The 23,277-nt window shown below is 37.0% G+C and overlaps 1 protein-coding gene across 1 annotated transcript in view; it reads left to right on the top strand.

Moving 5' to 3' along the window:
• Positions 1-23,277, top strand: part of FCHSD2 (FCH and double SH3 domains 2) — a 302,780-nt gene that overhangs the window by 138,436 nt on the left and 141,067 nt on the right. The window contains exon 5 of the mRNA XM_041730768.1: positions 3,634-3,778. Within this exon, the coding sequence (XP_041586702.1) occupies positions 3,634-3,778 (145 nt within the window). The remainder of the gene's footprint in view (positions 1-3,633; positions 3,779-23,277) is intronic.

Raw genomic sequence — 23,277 nt, 5'->3', positions numbered from 1 at the left:
TCAGGGCTTAGATGATTCATTTGGGATTACAGCAGAAGGGTAGTTATTGGTAATGGCAAAGTCTAAATTATGACCATAGAAGTACTATTTCCTGGTGAATAGCCTTGGAAAAATTCTACAACCTCTCCAAGCCTTACTTTTCTCCTTTGAAAAATGGAGATAATGCCTATTTTACAAAGTTGACATGAGGATTAAATGATAACGTAAATTTAAAAATACATGGCATAGTGTTTAGTATGTGACAGATATTTAAAAGAATTTACTTCCTTTCTTTCATAATTTTGAGCCTCATTCCTGACCTGAGCAAAATAGCAGAATACCATATGCATCAAAATTATGTATATGAAGTCTAGTGAAAAATTTTTTTAAATTAAAAATCATTCTATACCCATTATTATTTTTCCTCAGAATGAAAAATACTACCATTGCAGCTATCACTATTATGTTAAACACTTACATTTCTTTTTTTTTTAACACTTACATTTCTATTATAATTCTGCTTCTGTATTTATTAATTTAAACAATCTGTGCCAAAGGCTTTCATATCATTTGCATTTACTGCCAAAATAGCCACGTGAGGTATGTAGTGCTTGGTATTTTCGTTATTTTCTCCATTTGCCAGTTGAGGAAATGAAAGTAGAGTGAAGTATCCTCCTACATATGATTATATTGGCTGAACTAGAACTTGAACCCGAGTTTTCTGATTAACTGGTAACTGAATTCTGTTTTTTTTCGTGGTGTGTCATTATTAGAGATATGCTTGCCTACTGTAGATCTGCCAATCTCTAAAGATCTCTTTTTAAACTGTACAAGGAAAGAATCTTTCTTTTTATTGTACAATCCTCATAATGTATGTATCCATTCATTTTTTTCATGTAACAAATACTTAATGTAACTTTTCTGAATGTTAGGCCATGTGTTTAGGCCCTAGAAATATGGTAGTGAGAAAAACATGTACCCTTAACCTTCAGGAAATTTTCACAATAGTGAGAGGGATACACATTAACTAACCATTACATAAAAATATTTATAATTGAAGGAAAAATGCTGGAGCCATGTGAACGAGTAACAGAGAGGGACTTAATTGAGTCTGTGAGTTGGGTTGGTGGTGATCATGAAAGACCTCTCTAAGGAGGTTACAATTAAGCTGAGATTTGAAGGATGAACAGCAGTCAGCGAGGCAAAGAAGTAAAAGTGGGTGCTAGTTAAGGGGAGAGCCTGGATGAAGGGATCCTTCCTTCATTCTTTCCATCCCCCTTAACCCTCCTTCCTTCCTATCACAATTCATAGTGGTTCTTTCTCATTTTTATTATGATTTTAAAATGTATTTTAAATGTAAATTAATAGTTATGAAGCATCGTACTGAAGTTTTTTCTCTGCATTTTCTGAGAAAATCAATTATTTGAACTGCTTAGGAGGCCTGTGGTGAGTTTACATCTTAGGTTCCATCAGTTGTCATGCAATAAGGCCATGGAAGATACTAATTTTGCTGTTCTTTTTTTTCCAGCTTTACTGAAAAATAATGGACATGCGTCATTCTGTAACTTTAAAGTGTACAGTGTGATGGTTTGATTTACATATATTATGAAATGGTTACCATTATAGGTTTAGTTAACATCCATTATCTCATTTTCTTTTTTTCATTATCATATTCATTTTGCTTTTATGCTGACAGTTTTTGCTGGCACAACACACTGAATCTTTTTCCAAAGGGAATGTGATACTCTTCTGCTTAAATGAATATTTCCATCTAAAGTGATTCATTCATTCATTACAAAAACTAATTGATTATATAAGTTAATCATTTCCTTGGTTGAAAAATACAGTCACAAGGTTTTTTTTAGTTCTTTTTATTTTATTTTATTTATTTATTTATTTATTTTATTTATTTTATTTTATTTTATTTTATTTTATTTTTATTTATGAGAGTCACAGAGAGAGAGAGAGAGAGAGAGAGGCAGAGACACAGGCAGAGGGAGAAGCAGGCTCCATGCACCGGGAGCCCGATGTGGGATTCGATCCCGGGTCTCCAGGATCGCGCCCTGGGCCAAAGGCAGGCGCCAAACCGCTGCGCCACCCAGGGATCCCGGTTTTTTTTTAGTTCTAAGTAGGATGGGGACCCAGGCAATTTTTCTTTTTCTTGTTTTTACTTTATCATCCATTTCATCCACTGACCCACTGCTTGCATTTTTTTTTCCCACTGCTTGCATTTATGTAACCCAAGGTACCTACTATAGTAGCAGTCTATAATAGAAAATCCACGTGGCATAAGAAGAAAATCTCAAGAGATGAATGTTATAATCTATCAGTGCAAGTATTTCATTTTTAAAAATAAAATACCAGGGACACCTGGGTGGCTCAGCGGTTGAGCATCTGCCTTTGGCTCAGGGCATGATCCTGGAGTACTGGGATTAAGTCCTGCATCAGGCTTCCTGCATGGAGCCTGCTTCTCCCTCTGCCTGTGTTTCTGCCTCTCTCTCTCTGTGTCTCTCATGAATAAATAAATAAATAATCTTAAAAAAAAAACCAGAAACACACACACACAAAATACCATCCATTGTTATGATAAGTTATAAAATATGTTTAATCTGTATAGGTGCATACTAGAACTGACTAAGGTGTTTAGCAAAATAGAAAAGAAGCTTTGAAAGGGACAGTGACTACAAAAAGCAAAGGATGAATAATTCTTTGACTCTAAGAAGAGATTGCTGAGCACATTTATCAAGCAAAGGTGTTGGAACTTGCTTGGAATGATTCCAAGTGACAATGTGATGCTGGCTAAGCATTATTACAACATAGAAAACAGATGTAGAACAATGATACCATAGACTTCTTTTGTTAGAGAAATAGACTTCTCAAGCACATAAGCAGTTGTTCATTATTTTTTTCCCAGCCATAGCAGTTTATGTAAGAAAGTAATATGATGTAGTTGAAAGAGAATGTACTTTAGAGGTACCCAGCCTTCATCTTAGTTCTGCCACACTCGTGTGATCTAGAGGGATTCTCTAAATCTCTCTGAGCCTCAGTTACCCATCTCTAAAATTAGGAAAATATCTTTTAGAAAAGTTTTTAAAAGATAGATTTATTTATCTTGGGAAGAGAGAATGGGAGAGTAGCAGGGGGAAAAAGAATTTGAAGTAGACACCATGCTGAGTGCAGAGCCTGACACAGGGCTTGATCTCACAACCCTGAGATTATCACCTGAGCCCAAACCAAGAGTTGGACACTTAACTGATTGTGCCACCCAGGTGCCCCAGGAAAATATTTAATGAAATAATGAAACTTGATATACACAGTGATGACCCTGAGACAGTGAAAAGTCTGGATAGTCTGAATTATTCACTAATTTTTATAGTATTAGCTTTGCCTGGAATTGTAACCTTGTATCACTTTATTTCAGTATCAAAAATAGTTGATGAATCAAGACAGCCCATTGCAGAGCTACAGAGGAATAAAGTATATGTTCTACCTATATATGTTGAAAATATTAATACCTATAAAGCAGTATAATACACTTTCAACTATAAAGAGAATATTCATTCTGCTTCACAGTGCTAGCCAGTGAGCATAAGGTTAGCCAACTTTTTTTTTCTTTTCCCTGCCTAATACTTTTCTGTCCCTCTTTGAATTTAGGAGCATGTATCCTGTTTGGAAATCTTTTCTTGAGGGAACAATGCAGGTAGCCCAGTCTCGGATCAATATATGTGAAAACTATAAAAACTTCATTTCTGAGCCTGCAAGGACAGTGAGAAGCTTAAAAGAACAGCAACTAAAAAGGGTATTGTTTCTATTCTTTTCTTATATGCATATTAATATCTCGGTGCTCCATTTGTAATCTGCAAGATTATGTTAAATTGCATTTTAACACGTGAGCTTTTCTATATGGTCACAAATATTTCTGATTTCAACATGGATTTTCTGATTTCAACATGTTATTAGGATTGTTTTTATTTCATCATATTCTTTCTAACTACTATATTTTATTAACTGACAAAAGTGTAATTTGAATTTAGACATTTTGGAAGCTCAGTGCACACTTACAAATATCACTTTTCACATTAACTCAAGTAAATAAATTGACTTAGTTTCACAATATTGGTATAGTTTGGTGTATGTTAAAGTAGTTACAATGTTATTAATCCTACTAAGTCTTGAAAAAATTCATCTTAGTTTTAATTTGAGCCATTTTGCATAATAATTTAAAAGAAGTTGACACATTTTGACAAAATATAAAAAACTTATTACCAGAAAGTGTTAAGTTTAATTATATAGGTTATAAGGAAGTAAAGTTTTTAAATAGATCTATTTCTTTGATTATACAGAATTTAAAAATTCATAGGAAAAAAATCACTATTTATTAAATGCAATTTTTATGAAAAGCTTGCTATTGAAAATATTGATTGAATTGTGTCCTTTTTTGGAAATAGAGTGACAAAAACAGATTATCATAATGCCTACTAAATGATTAAATTTTTCTTATGGAAGCATTAATATTTTAGAAAATACTGAAGTAACCATTTATGGAAATAGTAATACAGGATCCAGTGTTTTGATTCTGATTGTCATTTGGATTTTCAGAATTGTTTTACAAACAAAATATAAAACCTAAACAAATTTGTTTATTTGTCAAAGATTATTTTAGCATAAAATCAGTATGTTAAATGTATATGTGTGTATATAAAATTCTCATCCCTTTCAAGCACTCATGTAATATCACTTGGTTTTAACATATTTGTATAAGAATGCCTTTGTTTTATCTTTGCTGAAAATTATTTCTTTAAAAACAAACATGGTGGATAAACTATATGACCATGAACCAAACAATGCTTTTGAATTGGAGAAAAATATGTTGTATCCCTAGGTATGTAAATATCCATGTGTGCAGAGACAGGGTAGGAGATAGAGGCTGAGAATTAATACTAGCATAACTTCCTAACTGGGAGGAAATACTATGTTTCAGATAGCCAGTGCATTCACTAAATCTAACTGAATTATTGGAAAATTCTAGTTTTCTTAATATAAGAATATTTTGAAAAAGTTTATCACGGTGCTTTTCTCTTCCATTGGTAGAATAGTCTCTGCCCTGAATTTAACCAACATTCCTGGGCAAAGGATATTTGGTGAGATTTTGACAGTCCTCATATCTGTGAATTAATTTGTTTTATATGATAGCTGTTAAAAATGGTGCTTATGTACCATCTAAGCAGTTGTTAGACATTAAGTACGTATATTAGCTTGTATAACTGAAAATTCCAGGTGCTCATGTAATGGTATTAGAATTCAGCCTTTCTTCCCATCTATTAGGTCTGCTTCATTCTTTAGCAAATGCTCTGTTCTTCAGCAGCTCTCTATATGGTGGCCCCCTAAATGCAAGATTTACAAATCTTACAGCAAGCAATCCTACGTTTTCCATTTTCCTAAAAGCTCTAACAAAATTACCCAAATTGGTACTGATCGGCCTGTTTTGGGTTACAGGCCTTCCCCCAAGTCAGGGGTTACAATCCTCATACAAACTATATGTGTACTAAAATGGGGTAAGAAAATTGAAATGGGTTTCCGAAGGAAAACAAGGGAAATAGAGACAGAGCAAGCAAAAATAACAAGTAACAACTATAGTTGGTTTCTCCGAATGTACCTCCCAAGCTTTACAACAGATTGATTCCATATAGAATAAATAGACTATCTTTTTCCTTTGCTTCTTTAACCTTTCCCTCATTTTTTGCCTGCTTTTGAATTAATCTTGTATTTCTCATTTCTTCTTTTTTTTTTTTTAAGCCATAGTGTGATAAAAGCAGTACAATACCGTACTGTTGTCTATAGGCACAATGTCATACAGCTAATCTTGAACTTACTCATTCTGTATAACTGAAATTTTGGTTGGCTAGCAGTTCTCTCTTTGCTCTTCCTCCAGCCCCTGCTGACCACAGTTCTATTTGCTTCCATGAGTTTGATACTTTATGTAAGTGGAATCATGCAGTATTTGTCCCTTTGTGACTGGCTTATTTCACTTAGCATAATGTCCTGCAGGTTTATCTATGTTGTTGTATATGGTAGGATTTCATTCTTTTTTAAGGTCAAACAATATTCCATTATGTTATATGCTACATTTTTTATAGGTTCATGCATTGATCAACACTTTGGTTGTTTCTTCTCTTCTTTCTATACTTCAGTCTGAATATTTTCTACCAAAATCTTGCAGTTCATTAATACTCTGTTTTGCTATTTCTAATCTGCTTTTAAAACATCTTTTGGAATCTTACTGTATTTTTCAGTTCTAAAATTTTTTTGTTATTTTTTTTATTTTTTTATAATAAATTTATTTTTTATTGGTGTTCCATTTACCAACATACAGAATAACACCCAGTGCTCATCCTGTCAAGTGCCCCCCTCAGTGCCTGTCACCCATTCACCCCCACCCCCCGCCCTCCTCCCCTTCCACCACCCCTAGTTCATTTCCCAGAGTTAGGAGTCTTTATCTTCTGTCTCCCTTTCTGATATTTCCCACACATTTCTTCTCCCTTCCCTTCTATTCCCTTTCACTATTATTTATATTCCGCAAATGAATGAGAACATACAATGTTTGGCCTTCTCCGATTGACTTACTTCACTCAGCATAATATCCTCCAGTTCCATCCACGTTGAAGCAAATGGTGGGTATTTGTCGTTTCTAATGGCTGAGTAATATTCCATTGTATACATAAACCACATCTTCTTTATCCATTCATCTTTCTGTGAACACCGAGGCTCCTTCCACAGTTTGGCTATTGTGGACATTGCTGATATAAACATCGGGGTGCAGGAGTCCTGGTGTTTCATTGGTTCTGAATCTTTTGGGGAAGATTGGAAGGACCTCAAACACGTGGAGGTAAAGGACCATCCTGCTAAAAGATGAAAGGGTCAACCAGGAAATTAAGGAAGAATTAAAAAGATTCATGGAAACTAATGAGAATGAAGATACAACCGTTCAAAATCTTTGGGATGCAGCAAAAGCAGTCCTAAGGGGGAAATACATCACAATACAAGCATCCATTCAAAAACTGGAAAGAACTCAAATACAAAAGCTAACCTTACACCTAAAGGAGCTAGAGAAAAAACAGCAAATAGATCCTACACCCAGCAGAAGAAGAGAGTTAATAAAGAGTCGAGCAGAACTCAACGAAATCGAGACCAGAAGAACTGTGGAACAGATCAACAAAACCAGGAGTTGGTTCTTTGAAAGAATTAATAAGATAGATAAACCATTAGCCAGCCTTATTAAAAAGAAGAGAGAGAAGACTCAAATTAATAAAACCATGAATAAGAAAGGAGATATCACCACCAATACCAAGGAAATACAAACGATTTTAAAAACATATTCTGAGGGGATCCCTGGGTGGCGCAGCGGTTTAGCGCCTGCCTTTGGCCCAGGGCGTGATCCTGGAGACCCGGGATCGAATCCCACATCGGGCTCCCAGTGCATGGAGCCTGCTTCTCCCTCTGCCTATGTCTCTGCCTCTCTTTCCCTCTCTCTCTGTGTGACTATCATAAATAAATAAATTAATTTAAAAAACATTAAAAAAAAACATATTCTGAGCAGCTATACGCCAATAAATTAGGCAATCTAGAAGAAATGGACGCATTCCTGGAAAGCCACAAACTACCAAAACTGGAACAGGAAGAAATAGAAAACCTGAACAGGCCAATAACCAGGGAGGAAATTGAAACAGTCATCAAAAACCTCCCAAGACACAAAAGTCCAGGGCCAGATGGCTTCCCAGGGGAATTCTATCAAACGTTTAAAGAAGAAACCATACCTATTCTGCTAAAGCTGTTTGGAAAGATAGAAAGAGATGGAGTACTTCCAAATTCGTTCTATGAGGCTAGCATCACCTTAATTCCAAAACCAGACAAAGACCCCACCAAAAAGAGAATTACAGACCAATATCCCTGATGAACATGGATGCAAAAATTCTCAACAAGATACTAGCCAATAGGATCCAACAGTACATTAAGAAAATTATTCACCATGACCAAGTAGGATTTATCCCTGGGACGCAAGGCTGGTTCAACACTCATAAAACAATCAGTGTGATTCATCATATCAGCAAGAGAAAAACCAAGAACCATATGATCCTCTCATTAGATGCAGAGAAAGCATTTGACAAAATACAGCATCCATTCCTGATCAAAACTCTTCAGAGTGTAGGGATAGAGGGAATATTCCTCAACATCTTAAAAGCCATCTACGAAAAGCCCACAGGAAATATAATTCTCAATGGGGAAACACTGGGAGCCTTTCCCCTAAGATCAGGAACCAGACAGGGATGTCCACTCTCACCACTGCTATTCAACATAGTACTGGAAGTCCTAGCCTCAGCAATCAGACAACAAAAAGACATTAAAGGCATTCAAATTGGCAAAGAAGAAGTCAAACTGTCCCTCTTCGTAGATGACATGATACTCTACATAGAAAACCCAAAAGCCTCCACCCCAAGATTGCTAGAACTCATACAGCAATTTGGTAGCATGGCAGGATACAAAATCAGTGCCGGGAAATCAATGGCATTTCTATACACTAACAATGAGACTGAAGAAAGAGAAATTAAGGAGTTCTAAAATTTTTAATTGATTTTTTAAAAATAGATTCAGTGTTTCTGGTGTAGATATCCATGTTTTTCTTTTATCTTCTTAAATATGTTGCTCCTAATCTCTGTTTCGTGATTCCACTGTCTAAATCGCTAAAGCCTTCTATCGTTTACTGTTTCTCTTGGTTTTTGGTTATTAGCGTCAACTGTTTTAGTATGCCTCACAATGTTGGACATTCCAAAGAGTTAAAGTTTTCTGGCAGGCAAATAGAATACTGTCAAATCCCCTTGATCCTGTTAGGGTCTGGTTTTAGCCTTTCTCAAGGCTGGCGTATTTCACCTTTGTCCTTATTTCTAGGATTTTAACTGAACATGGTGGGGGCCTACCAAAGTTCTTCTACTTTGATAAGACTTGACTCCAGTTTTTCTTTCAACATCGTGTAGCTGCTATGATCCTCTGGTAACTGCTCAGCTCATTAGCCTTTCAGCTACTGTTTTTTACTAGATTTCTTTGAGTTTCACCCATACATGCCATTTAGAAGTCAACTGATGACTCAGAGGGAAATTGCATAGAGATCTTTGGTCTTGCTTCTCTGTAGCACCCTTCTTTCCAGATCTTAGCCTCTCAGGTTTCTACTCTTTCAGCATTCTTAAGCTTCAGCCACTGTTTGCCCAGTCTAGTAAGAATGCCTATTTCTAGGGACGCCTGGATGGCTCAGTGGTTGAGTGTCTGCCTTTGGCTCAGGGCGTGATCCTGGAGTCCCAGGATTGAGTCCCACATCGGGCTCCCTGCATGGAGCCTGCTTCTCTCTCTCCCCATGTCTCTGCTTCTCTTTCACTATGTCTCTCATGAATAAATAAGTAAAATCTTAAAAAATAAAAAATGAAAAATAATGCCTGTTTCTTTGTACCCTGATTCAACAAATGACCTAAGGAAGAAAGTCACCTTAAATATAGAGCTTACCTAGCTCTGCTTCCCTTCTTCCAGATATCACAGTCCCGTAAGTCCAGTGTGTATTAACTCTTCTTTACTGCAGGCAGCTTTTATTTATTTTTATTTTTTTAAGATTTTATCCATTTATTTGAGAGAGAGAGAACAACAGAATCCCAGGATCCCAGAACCCCAGGATGACACCTCAAGCCAAAGGTGTAGACGCCTAACCAACCGAGCCACCCAGGCACCTCTAGTGCTGGCAGCTTTTAAAAATCTATTTTGTCTAAGTTTCAGTTTCCAGCCTAGAGGAAGGTAGTCTGAAACAACTTGTTCCATCATTATCACAACCAAGTTTGACTTAAAATTTTCCCTCTGTTAACATTTTAATGCTCATGTTCTTTTAAAAACTTTTTCTATTTTGACAATTTTCTAATACTTGGAGATAAATCCAAGCATATTACAATTATAAGCATCTCACCATTGTGTAGATTAGAATGAGAGTTATATCATCATAGCTTTTTCTAAATCATTTTCTGTATGTTGTCGTTTGCTTATAAAGCAGAATGAGCTACAATAATCTCAGGCATTTGTTATTTTTAAAAAGTTGAGGTAAATTGACATAATATTAATTTCAGGTATATAATGTGATGATTTGATTTTTGCATATATTGCAAAAATGATCACAATAAGTCCAGCTAGCATCCATCGTTCTTACAATTATTTAGAAACCCTTTAGTCCATATTTTTCTCATGTGTATACAATTCCTTTGAAATAGTTGGGATTTACATTGGATAGCACTTCAGAGTTTATAAACTGCTACTGTATCAATTATAGTCTCATTTGATTTTCATATTTACTTATCAGTAAGTTATATTATAAGTTATATTATTGTAAGTAATATCAGTAAGTTATATTGTAAGTTATATTATTGTAATATAGTTTATATTATAACTATTATTATTTTACATATGATAAAACCAGGGTTAAAAAATGTTACAGAGACTTAGTAGTAAATAACAGAGCAGGAACTTGAACATACTACTTCCTTTTCTTTTTTTTTTTTAAGATTTTATTTATTTATTCATGAGAGACGCACACAGAGAGAGGCAGAGACACAGGCAGAGGAGAAGCAGGCTCCATGCAGGGAGCCCAACATGGGACTCGATCCTGGGTCTCCAGGATCACACCCTGGGCTGAAGGCGGCGCCAAACTGGTGGCTCAGCAGTTTGGGCTGCCCCGAACACACTACTTCCTAATTCCAAACCCTATGTAATCTTTTAAAAACACTTGAAGTTTAATATTTGAAAAGGTTCACAGAAAAATACATACACCCTTTGCCTTGATAGACTACCTAATTCCTTTACTCCTTTTATCTTCTTAGTTTTTGTAATAGTTGTTATTAATACATTGATTACTTTTTGTGATATCCTATATTCATCATTCTTTCCCATTTCCTAATTAAGTTTTCATGTTTCTATACAACCTTTATGTTTATTTATTTATTTTCTAAGTAGGCTTCATGTCCAGCATGGCCCAATGTGGGGCTTAAACTCACAACCCTGAGATCAAGACCTGAGCTGAGATCAAGAGTTGGACATTTAACTGACTGAGTCACCCAGGTGCCCCTATTATTTTTTATTTCTGAATGAATTTTTAATTTATTCCACTTTTAAAACTCATACCTCTGGGGGCACATAGGTGGCTCAGATGGTCTGCATTGGGCTCAGGTCATGATCTCTGGGGTCCTGGGATCAAGCCCCACATTGGGCTCCTGGCTCAGCAGGCAATCTGCTTCTCACTCTCCCTCTGCCTGTCCCCCTCACTCGTGCGCGCTCTCTCTCTCAAATGAATAAAAATCTTCAAAGAAATCATAACTCTGTTTTGGACATTATCACTAAGTCTAAAATAAAAATTTAACTTTTTTTCTTTGAAGTTATTTTCTTAGGATGAATTTACAGGGTATGACTACTGGGTCAGAGAACCTACTAATCTGTCAGGCTTTAATGTATTGGCTCAACTTACGTTTACCTTTTTTTTTTTTTAATCTAGTTAGCATGTAGTACATCATTAGTTCCATATTTAGTGTTTAGTAATTTATCAGTTTCATGTAATACCCAGTGCTCATCACATCACGTGCCCTCCTTAATGCCCATCACCCAATTACCCCATCCACCTACCCACCTTTCCACCAGCAACCCTCAGTTTGTTTTCTATAGTTGAGTCTCTCATGGTTTTTCTCCCTCTCTAATGAATTCCCAGTCAGCTTTCCCTCCCTTACCCTGTGATCCTCTGAGCTGTTTCTTATATTCCACATATGAGTGAAACATATGATAATTGTCTTTCTCTGATTGACTTATTTTGATTAGCATAATACCCTCAAGTTCCATCCACATTGATGTAAATGGTAAGTATTCATTCTGATGGCTGAATAATATTCCATTGTGTGTGTATATATATCTTCTTTATCCATTTATCTGTTGATGGACACCTGGGCTCTACAGTTTGGCTATTGTGGACATTGCTGCTCTGAACATTGGGGTGCAGTAACCTTTGAGATCACTACCTTTATGAGACCAAGACCTTTGTGTCTTTGGGTAATGACCTAGTAGTGCAATTGCTGGGTTGTAGAGTAGCTCTATTTCTAACTTCTTGAGGAACCTCCATACTGTTTTCCAGAGTGGCTGCACCAGCTTGTGTTCCTACCAACAATGTATCCTCTGCATCCTTGCCAACATTTATTGTTTCCTGTCTTGTTAATTTTAGCCATTCTGACTGGTGCAAGGTAGTATCTCATTGTGATTTTGATTTGTATTTCCCTAATACTGAGTGCAGTTGAGCATTTATTCATGTGTCTCTTTGCCATTTGTATGTCTTCTTTGGAGAAATGTCTATTCATGTCTTTTGCCTATTTCTGGACTGGATTATTTGATTTTTGGGTGTTGAGTTTGATAAGTTATTTATAGGTCCTGGATACTAGCCCTTTATCTCATATGTCACTTGTAAATGTCTTCTCCCATTTGTAGGTTGCCTTTTAGTTTTGTTGATTTGTTTCCTTTGCTGTGCAGAAGCTTTTTTTTATCTTGATAAAGCTCCAATAGTTCAAAACTAGACAAAAACCCCATCAAAAAGGAGAATTACAGACCAATATCCCTGATGAACATAGATGCCAAATTTCTCACCAAAATACTAGCCAGTAGGATCCAGCAGTACATTAAAAGGATTAATCACCATGACCATGTGGATTTATTCCTGGGCAGGTTTGCAAGAGTGCACTTGAAGTTAATATTTGAAAAGGTTCACAGAAAAATACATACACCCTTTGCCTTGATAGACTACCTAATTCCTTTACTCCTTTTATCTTCTTAGTTTTTGTAATAGTTGTTATTAATACATTGATTACTTTTTGTGATATCCTATATTCATCATTCTTTCCCATTTCCTAATTAAGTTTTCATGTTTCTATACAACCTTTATGTTTATTTATTTATTTTCTAAGTAGGCTTCATGTCCAGCATGGCCCAATGTGGGGCTTAAACTCAAAACCCTGAGATCAAGACCTGAGCTGAGATCAAGAGTTGGACATTTAACTGACTGAGTCACCCAGGTGCCCCTATTATTTTTTATTTCTGAATGAATTTTTAATTTATTCCACTTTTAAAACTCATACCTCTGGGGGCACATAGGTGGCGCAGATGGTCTGCATTGGGCTCAGGTCATGATCTCTGGGGTCCTGGGATCAAGCCCCACATTGGGCTCCTGGCTCAGCAGGCAATCTGCTTCTCACTCTCCCTCTGCCTGTCCCCCTCACTCGTGCGCGCTCTCTCTCTCAAATGAATAAAAATCTTCAAAGAAATCATAACTCTGTTTCTGGACATTATCACTAAGTCTAAAATAAAAATTTAACTTTTTTTCTTTGAAGTTATTTTCTTAGGATGAATTTACAGGGTATGACTACTGGGTCAGAGAACCTACTAATCTGTCAGGCTTTAATGTATTGGCTCAACTTACGTTTACCTTTTTTTTTTTTTTTAATCTAGTTAGCATGTAGTACATCATTAGTTCCATATTTAGTGTTTAGTAATTTATCAGTTTCATGTAATACCCAGTGCTCATCACATCACGTGCCCTCCTTAATGCCCATCACCCAATTACCCCATCCACCTACCCACCTTTCCACCAGCAACCCTCAGTTTGTTTTCTATAGTTGAGTCTCTCATGGTTTTTCTCCCTCTCTAATGAATTCCCAGTCAGCTTTCCCTCCCTTACCCTGTGATCCTCTGAGCTGTTTCTTATATTCCACATATGAGTGAAACATATGATAATTGTCTTTCTCTGATTGACTTATTTTGATTAGCATAATACCCTCAAGTTCCATCCACATTGATGTAAATGGTAAGTATTCATTCTGATGGCTGAATAATATTCCATTGTGTGTGTATATATATCTTCTTTATCCATTTATCTGTTGATGGACACCTGGGCTCTACAGTTTGGCTATTGTGGACATTGCTGCTCTGAACATTGGGGTGCAGTAACCTTTGAGATCACTACCTTTATGAGACCAAGACCTTTGTGTCTTTGGGTAATGACCTAGTAGTGCAATTGCTGGGTTGTAGAGTAGCTCTATTTCTAACTTCTTGAGGAACCTCCATACTGTTTTCCAGAGTGGCTGCACCAGCTTGTGTTCCTACCAACAATGTATCCTCTGCATCCTTGCCAACATTTATTGTTTCCTGTCTTGTTAATTTTAGCCATTCTGACTGGTGCAAGGTAGTATCTCATTGTGATTTTGATTTGTATTTCCCTAATACTGAGTGCAGTTGAGCATTTATTCATGTGTCTCTTTGCCATTTGTATGTCTTCTTTGGAGAAATGTCTATTCATGTCTTTTGCCTATTTCTGGACTGGATTATTTGATTTTTGGGTGTTGAGTTTGATAAGTTATTTATAGGTCCTGGATACTAGCCCTTTATCTCATATGTCACTTGTAAATGTCTTCTCCCATTTGTAGGTTGCCTTTTAGTTTTGTTGATTTGTTTCCTTTGCTGTGCAGAAGCTTTTTTTTATCTTGATAAAGCTCCAATAGTTCAAAACTAGACAAAAACCCCATCAAAAAGGAGAATTACAGACCAATATCCCTGATGAACATAGATGCCAAATTTCTCACCAAAATACTAGCCAGTAGGATCCAGCAGTACATTAAAAGGATTAATCACCATGACCATGTGGGATTTATTCCTGGGCTGCAAGAGTGATTCAGCATTTGCAAATCAATCAACATGATAGATCACATTAATAAAAGAAAGGACAAGATCCTCTCAATTGATGTAGAAAAAGCATTTGACAAAGCACAGCATCCTATCTGGATTAAAACTTTCCATACATCAAAAATAAATAAATAAATAAAACTTTCCACAGGGTAGGGGATAAAGGGAACATACCTCAAGATCATAAAAGCCATCTATGAAAAGCCCACAGTGAATATCATTCTCAGTGGGGAAACATTGAAAGCTTTTCCCCTACATTCAGGAATACAACAGGGATGCCCACTATCACCACTGTTTTTCAACATAGTACTGGAAGTCCAAGCTTTGACAGTCAGACAACAAAAAGAAATGAAAGGCATTCAGATCGGCAAAGAAGAAGCCAAATGCTCACTCTTCAAAGATGACATAATACTTTACATGGAAAACCCAAAAGACTTTACCCCAAAATTGCTAGAACTGGTACAGGAATTCATCATTGTGGCAGGATATAAAATCAATACACAGAAATCAGTTGCATTTGTATACACTAACAATGAGACTGAAGAAAGAGAAATTAAGGAGTCGATCCTATTTACAATTGCACCTAAAACCATAAGGTACCTAGGAATAAACCTAACCAAAGCGGTAAAGGATCTGTACTCTAAAAACTACAGAACAGGGACCCACTGGACGCTCAGTGGTTGAGCGTCTACCTTTGGCTTGGGGCGTGATCCCGATACCAGGACCAAATCCCACATAGGATTGAGGAGCCTGCCTATTCCTCTATGTCTCTGCCTCTCTTTCTGTGTCTGTCATGAATAAATAAATAAATAAAATCTTTAAAAAAATAAAAACTGGGGATCCCTGGGTGGCTCAGCACTTTAGCGCCTGCCTTCGGCCCAGGGCGTGATCCTGAAGTTCCAGGATCGAGTCCCACATCAGGCTCCCTGAATGGAGCCTGCTTCTCCCTCTGCCTGTGTCTCTGCCTCTCTCTCCCTCTCTCTGTGTACCTCATGAGTAAATATAAAATCTTTAAAAATAAATAAATCTAATTTGTTTAAAAAAATAAAAATAAAAACTACAGAACACTCATGAAAGAAACTGAGGAAGACACAAAGAAATGGAAAAACATTCCATGCTCGTGGATTAGAAGATTAAATATTATTAAAATATCTATGCTACCCAGAGCAATTTACACATTCAGTGTAATCCCTATCAAAATACCATCAACAATTTTCACAGAGCTGGAACAAATAATCCTAAAATGTGTATGGAACCAGAAAAGACCCTAAGTAGTCAGAGAATGTTGAAAAAGAAAACGATGGGATACCTGGGTGGCTCAGTGGCTGAGCATCTGCCTTTGGCTCAGGGTGTGATCCTGCAGTCCCGGGATCGAGTCTCTCATTGGGCTCTGCATGGGGAGCCTGCTTCTCCCTCTGCCTATGTCTCTCCCTCTCTCTGTATGTCTCTCATGAATAAATAAATTAAAAAATCTTTAAAAAAAAAGAAAAAGAAAACCAAAGCTGGAGCATCACAGTGCCAGACTTCAAGCTCTATTACAAAGCTGTGATCAAGGGGATCCCTGGGTGGCGCAGTGGTTTAGCACCTGTCTTTGGCCCAGGGTGCGATCCTGGAGACCCGGGATCGAATTCCACATTGGGCTCCCGGTGCATGGAGCCTGCTTCTCCCTCTGCCTGTGTCTCTGCTTCTCTCTCTCTCTGTGTGTGTGACTATCATAAAAAAAAAAAAAAAAAAAAAAAAAAAAAAGCTGTGATCAAGACAGTGTGGTACTGGCACAAAAACAGACACATAGATGAAGTTAGTTTTACTTTTATTCCTATCTTTAAGTTATTGGCAAATATATCTGTCCTAGGATCTGTGTCATACTCAGGGATCATACTTTCAATTTCTTCACTAGAATTCTAATATCCAAGTTTGTTACCATTTCATATGATCCCTTAGCCTTAATGTAAACGTGTACATTTATTTCTGTGTTTATCAGTGCTCAGTGCTTATAACTCTTGGGAAAGAGCTGGGCTTATACCACACCAAGTCCTTTCTTAACATATAGGCATTATTAAGCTTCTTTTTAAGTACATAACTTAGTCCACCCCAGAAAACTGGATTCCTACAGAAGAAATTTATTTTAAAAGTTGGAAAATAAATCCTAGGTAATCTTTTTCTTTGCAAATTAAGTTTGATGACTTTAATAAATATTTTTGGTGCAAGCATACCTCACAATTATTGTGGGTTTGGTTCCAGACCACCACAATAAAGGAAATATTGCAGTAAAATGAGTCAAATGAATTTTTTGGTTTCTCAGGGTAAATAAAAGTTACGTTTACACTGTACTGTAGTCTATTAAGTGTGCAGTAGCTGTGTCTAAAAAAATGATATACATACCTCAATTTAGAAATACTTCATTGCTAAAAAATGCTAACTATTATCTGATCTTTCAGTAGTAGGTCATAATCTTGTTGATGATAGAGGGTCTTGCCTTTATGTTGATGGCTGCTGACTGATCAGGTTTCTAAAGGTTGGGTGGTTGTGGCAATTTCTTAAAATAAGACAACAATGAAGTGTGTTGCATCCATTGACTCTTCCTTTCACAGATGACTTCTCTGTTGCATTTGATGCTGTTTGATAGCATTTTACCCACAGTAAAACTTCTTTCACAGTTGGAGTTGGTCCTCTCAAACCCTGCCTCTTTTATTAATTAAGTTTACATATTCTAAATCCTTTGTTGTCATTTCTACAGTCTTTACCAGGAATAGATTCCATCTCAGGAAACTACTTTCTTTGTTCATCTGTAAGAAGCAATTTTCCATCCATTCAGGTTTTATTATGAGATTGCAGCAATTCAGCCATATCTTCAGCCCACTTCTAATTCTAGTTCTCATGCTCTTTCCACCACATCTGTAGTTACTTCTTCCACAAGTCTTGACCATCAATTTGTAAAAAGTGCAGTATCTGCAAAGCACAATAAAACAAAGTGCAATAAAATGAGTTATGCCTGTATTTTGCCACATATAGAGCACTTTCCTTTGACAAAAGCCCAAATTACGCTGACTTGAGTAGTTCTTTTGGGTAATGGAAAACATTTGGTTATGAATTTGCTGAATGCTAGGGAAGAATGGAACACAAGATATCTCTTCTTTGTACATACAGGCTGTGGATCTAATATTACTTGATGAATAGTATCTTAGAAGTGTGGTACTGTGGAAGGGGAGGAGGGCGGGTGTTGGAGGGGAATGGGTGACGGGCACTGAGGTGGACACTTGACGGGATGAGCACTGGGTGTTTTTCTGTATGTTGGTAAATTAAACACCAATAAAAGTTAATTAAAAAAAAAAAAAAAAAAAAAAGAAGTGTGGTACTGGCACAAAAACAGACACATAGATCAATGGAACAGAATAGAGAATCCAGGAGTGGACTCTCAACTTTATGGTCAACTAATATTCGATAAAGGAGGAAAGACTATCCACTGGAAGAAAGACAGTCTCTTCAATAAATGGTGCTGGGGAAATTGGACATCCACATGCAGAAGAATGAAACTAGACCACTCTCTTTCACCATACACAAAGATAATTTTTTTAAATTATTTATTCATGATAGAGAGAGAGAGAGGCAGAGACACAGGCAGAGGGAGAAGCAGGCTCCATGCACCGGGAGCCCGACGTGGGACCCGATCCCGGGTCTCCAGGATCGCGCCCTGGTCCAAAGGCAGGCGCCAAACCGCTGCGCCACCCAGGGATCCCCATACGCAAAGATAAACTCAAAACGGATGAAAGATCTAAATGTGAGACAAGATTCCATCAAAATCCTAGAGGAGAAAACAGGCAGCACCCTTTTTGAACTCGGCCACAGTAACTGCTTGCAAGATACATCCACAAAGGCAAAAGAAACAAAAGCAAAAATGAACTACTGGGACTTCATCAAGATAAGAAGCTTTTGCACAGCAAAGGATACAGTCAACAAAACTAAAAGACAACCTACAGAATGGGAGAAGATACTTGCAAATGACGTATCAGATAAAGGGCTAGTTTCCAAGATCTATAAAGAACTTATTAAACTCAACAGCAAAGAAACAAACAATCCAATTATGAAATGGGCAAAAGATACGAACAGAAATCTCACAGAGGAAGACATAGACATGGCCAACATGCACGTGAGAAAATGCTCTGCATCACTTGCCATCAGGGAAATACGAATCAAAACCACAATGAGATACCACCTCACACCAGTGAGAATGAGGAAAATTAACAAGGCAGGAAACCACAAATGGAGAGGATGCGGAGAAAAGGGAACCCTCTTACACTGTTGGTGGGAATGTGAACTGGTGCAGCCACTCTGGAAAACTGTCTGGAGGTTCCTCAAAGAGTTAAAAATAGATCTGCCCTACGACCCAGCAATTGCACTGTTGGGGATTTACCCCAAAGATGCAGATCAATGAAATGCTGGGACACCTGCACCCCGATGTTTATAGCAGCAATGTCCACAATAGCCAAACTGTGGAAGGAGCCTTGGTGTCCATCGAAAGATGAATGGATAAAGAAGATGTGGTTTATGTATACAACAGAATATTACTCCGCCATTAGAAATGACAAATACCCACCATTTGCTTCAACGTGGATGGAACTGGAGGGTATTATGCTGAGTGAAGTAAGTCAGTTGGAGAAGGACAAACATTATATGGTCTCATTCATTTGGGGAATATAAATAATAGTGAAAGGGAATAGAAGGGAAGGGAGAAGAAATGGGTAGGAAATATCAGAAAGGGAGACAGAACATGAAGACTCCTAACTCTGGGAAACGAACTAGAGGTGGTAGAAGGGGAGGAGCGCGGGGGTGGGGTGAATGGGTGACAGACACTGAGGGGGGGCACTTGACAGGATGACCACTGGGTGTTATTCTGTATGTTGGCAAATTGAACACCAATAAAAAATAAATTTATTATTAAAAAAAAAAGATAAATAAATAAATAAATAAAAATAAAAATGAGACATTTTAATACAAATTATCATTTTAATAATTGCTGCCATATAATTTATTTCTCTTTTTAATACAGAATAATTTGATTTTAAAGCGTTATCATTTTATTTGCCTTATACACTAATTAAAAGTCTCCAACTGGAACCACATTCCATTAAATATCTGTTATACCAAAAAAAAAAGAAACTTATAAAAAGGGAAAGAAAAAACAAGAAGAGTCACCCTGAGTTTTCTGATGAGTTTTTTGAGAAATCCTTTTAAAGCTATGAACTATCACAAGATCTCCCTTGACATTGTCACACATGCAAAAAGCAATTTAATTAATAGCCTTTTGTAAATGAAAATGAATTAAGTAATTTTAATAAGATGTTTAGTTACCCAGTGCTAAGAGAGACATCTTACTCTTCAAAGGGTAGGAAAATAAGGAATGAATGGCTTTGTGTAAGTCTGTGCATGCATGTGCCCATATATTCTCATGTACCCATGGTGTTCACCTTGCGTGAATATACTGAGATCCTAGCCACGTGATTTGCAATCCCCAGGAAAAGCCCTGACCTAGTCTTTTTAGTTTCCTCTCAAAACACTCAAATTATTAGAGGCTCTTGGGCATCCCCTTCATTCATTATTTTTTCTGAGGGCAAAATCTGTTGTTTTGGATGAACATTTTGGTTATAGATACTTTACACCTGACTTTTAAATAATCCATCTCTGAAGCTAGTAATACAATATATATTAATTAATTGAATTTCAGTAAAATTGATTTAAACAAAACAAATAATCCATCTCATTTTCCCAGTAAACATAGTTGCATTTTTCAGACCATGCCACAGTTTTTGGTTCTTAATATCTAATTGAAGTCACGGAACACTTTCTTAGCTCTCCACACCTGCAAACGTGGCATTATTGAGATGTTTAGTAGTTTTCTGTAGGAGTGTAAAGTTGTCGTGTTATTATTATTTTATTAAAGATTTTATTTATTCATGAAAGACACAGAGAGAGAGAGGCAGAGACAGGCAGAGGGAGAAGCAGGCCCCATGCAGGGAGCCCGATGTGGGACTTGACCCTGGGACTCCAGGATCATGCCCTGGGCCTAAGGCAGGTACTAAACTGCTGAGCCACCCAGGGATCCCCCCCCCCTTTTTTTAAGTTATCTCTTTGCCCAGTGTGGGTCCCAAACTCATGCCCCCGAGATCAAGAGCCACATGCTCTACTGACTGAGCCAACCAGGCACCCCTCATGGTATTATTATTTAAATAAGAGGTTTGTTTATGATAAGGACTATTGAAAATTAAAGAGAAAGGAATATTTTTCTACAAGATAAAAGCTTCCTATTTTCATATATCTATACAATGAAATCTTATTCAGTCACAAAAAGGAATGAAGAGTTAATACATGATACAACATAGACGAACCCTGAATACATTATGTTAAGTGAAAGACTTGGGACATATAAAGCCACATGTTATATGATTCCATTGATATGAAATGCAGAAAATTCATAGAGGTAGGAAGTAGATTAGTGGTTTTCAGGGACTAGGAATGAAGGAAATGGGGAGTGACTGCTAACTGGTATGGTTTTCTTTTTCAAGTGATGAAAATGTTCTGGAACTAGATAGTGATAATGGTTGTACAACCTTATAAATATACTAAAACCACCGAATTTTACACTTTAAAAGGGTGAATTTTGTGATATGTGAATTATGTGTCAATTTTTTAAAAGTTTACTATTTTAAGATAAAGTATCTCTACATAAGATTTGAAAAACCAGATTGTCACAAAACTTGGATATGTACTATAGTGGGTTACATGGTAAGTGATACATCCCTTTCTCACTGCATGACTTTGGATAAATTATTTAGCCTCTGTAAGTCTATTTCCTCATCTTTTTTTTTTTTTTTAAGATGTTATTTATTTGAGAGAAAGAGAGCATGTGCGTGCACAAGCTGGGGGGAGGTACAGAGGGAGAGAAAGAATTCCAAGCAGACCCTGCACTGAGCGTGGATCCTGATGTAAGCCTCGATCTCATGACCCCAAGATCACAACTCAAGCCAAAATCAAGAGTCAAACATTCAACCAACTGAGCCATTCAGGCTCCTTGTATTTTCTCATCTTAAAATGGGACTAATATGAATACTTTTACTGGAGTCATTTGGAGGAGTAAATGTGATAATATTTATAAAGTACTAAACTTCGTGCATTCTGCCTATGTGTACTCATAGGGAGTTTTTTTAAGTGTAACAAAACATTGAGACTGTCATGATTATCCCATGCCTGGCATGAGGTTTATGTAGAAGGACATTAGAACAGGGAACATAGTTAACAAGCAGGGCAGCATCCAGCACTAGTAGAATTAGTCCTCCCACCAGTGTATACCTCAGTCTACATGGCCAACCACAGTTATTCTGTTTGGTTCTTCAGGTGAAAGGTCTGGGGCAAAAGAATGAGACTCACATGTCCAGGGGTAGCCACAGGCCCTAAAGGAGACTAAAAGCTTTTATTAAACTTTATTTATTTATTTATTGCAACAGAGCTTCCAAGGTCTCTGCAAAGGACATGTCCTGATACAGGAATTACTGTACTCTCAGAAGCCCAAAGTCATCAGGACATTTATAGTTCATTTGTACTTTCTTCCAGATTGATGCATTTTACCTATCAAGGCTCATAAGCAGTATTGCCAGATAACACAGTTGATGTTGTGTCTTCATCAGATTTCTGTTGAAACATAGATGTAGAAAGTTAAGCAAGGGTCCATTTTTCACGCAGAAGAGAAAGAAGTGAAGGTTTTTTTTTTTTTAACCCTTTATTTACAGCCTGTCACTTCTTAAGTGTTCATTAAATATGCTCATAGGAAGCCCTCTAGGTTTTTCACTTCCTATAGAGTAGTCCTTTTCTTAACATCCAACAATTTCTGGGAAACTCTAGCCTGTATGTCACACATATAAGTTTAATTGCGCTTTATCCTTCCTATTCCAATGTCTTCGCTCTACTCCATGCTAATCAGCCTGCCACAATAGTTCCTCACCAATATCTCCTCTTGCTTTGCTGATCTTTTGTCAGTCTCCTCCAAATACTGTTACAGGCTCAGAAGTTTTTCAGTGGAGACTTCCTGAATTGGCCTCAGGCTGGTGAAACTTTGCATTGGTTTATTTCAGACTGGGAAAAATGTTTCCCCTTTGGATATCCAAAGCAATGTTATTTTGGTCCCAGTATGTTATAAGAATTTATCAATTAAATTGATAAATTTAACTTAAATCCTCCAATTCCGTTGGAGTCCCGGAATTGAGTCCCGCATCGGGCTGTTTGCATGGAGCCTGCTTCTCCCTCTGCCTATGTCTCTGCCTCTCCCTCTCTCTCTCTGTGTCTGTCATGAATAAATAAATAAAATCTTAAAAAACAATTTCTTTGAATTAATTGTATCTGTCCCTTCTCCCAGAATGTGTATGTATATCCAAAGAATTGAGTTGGCAGTAATTTTGAGTAGTAATTATTACATGGTACCTGGGTTTCTTCTTTTTTTCATCTTGGACTTATGTCAGACTT

This window comes from Vulpes lagopus, chromosome 15 (genome assembly GCF_018345385.1).
Source record: "Vulpes lagopus strain Blue_001 chromosome 15, ASM1834538v1, whole genome shotgun sequence".
NCBI lineage: Eukaryota > Metazoa > Chordata > Mammalia > Carnivora > Canidae > Vulpes > Vulpes lagopus.
The sequence above is the reverse complement of the archived record's forward strand: the minus strand, read 5'-3'. Positions and strand labels throughout refer to the sequence as shown.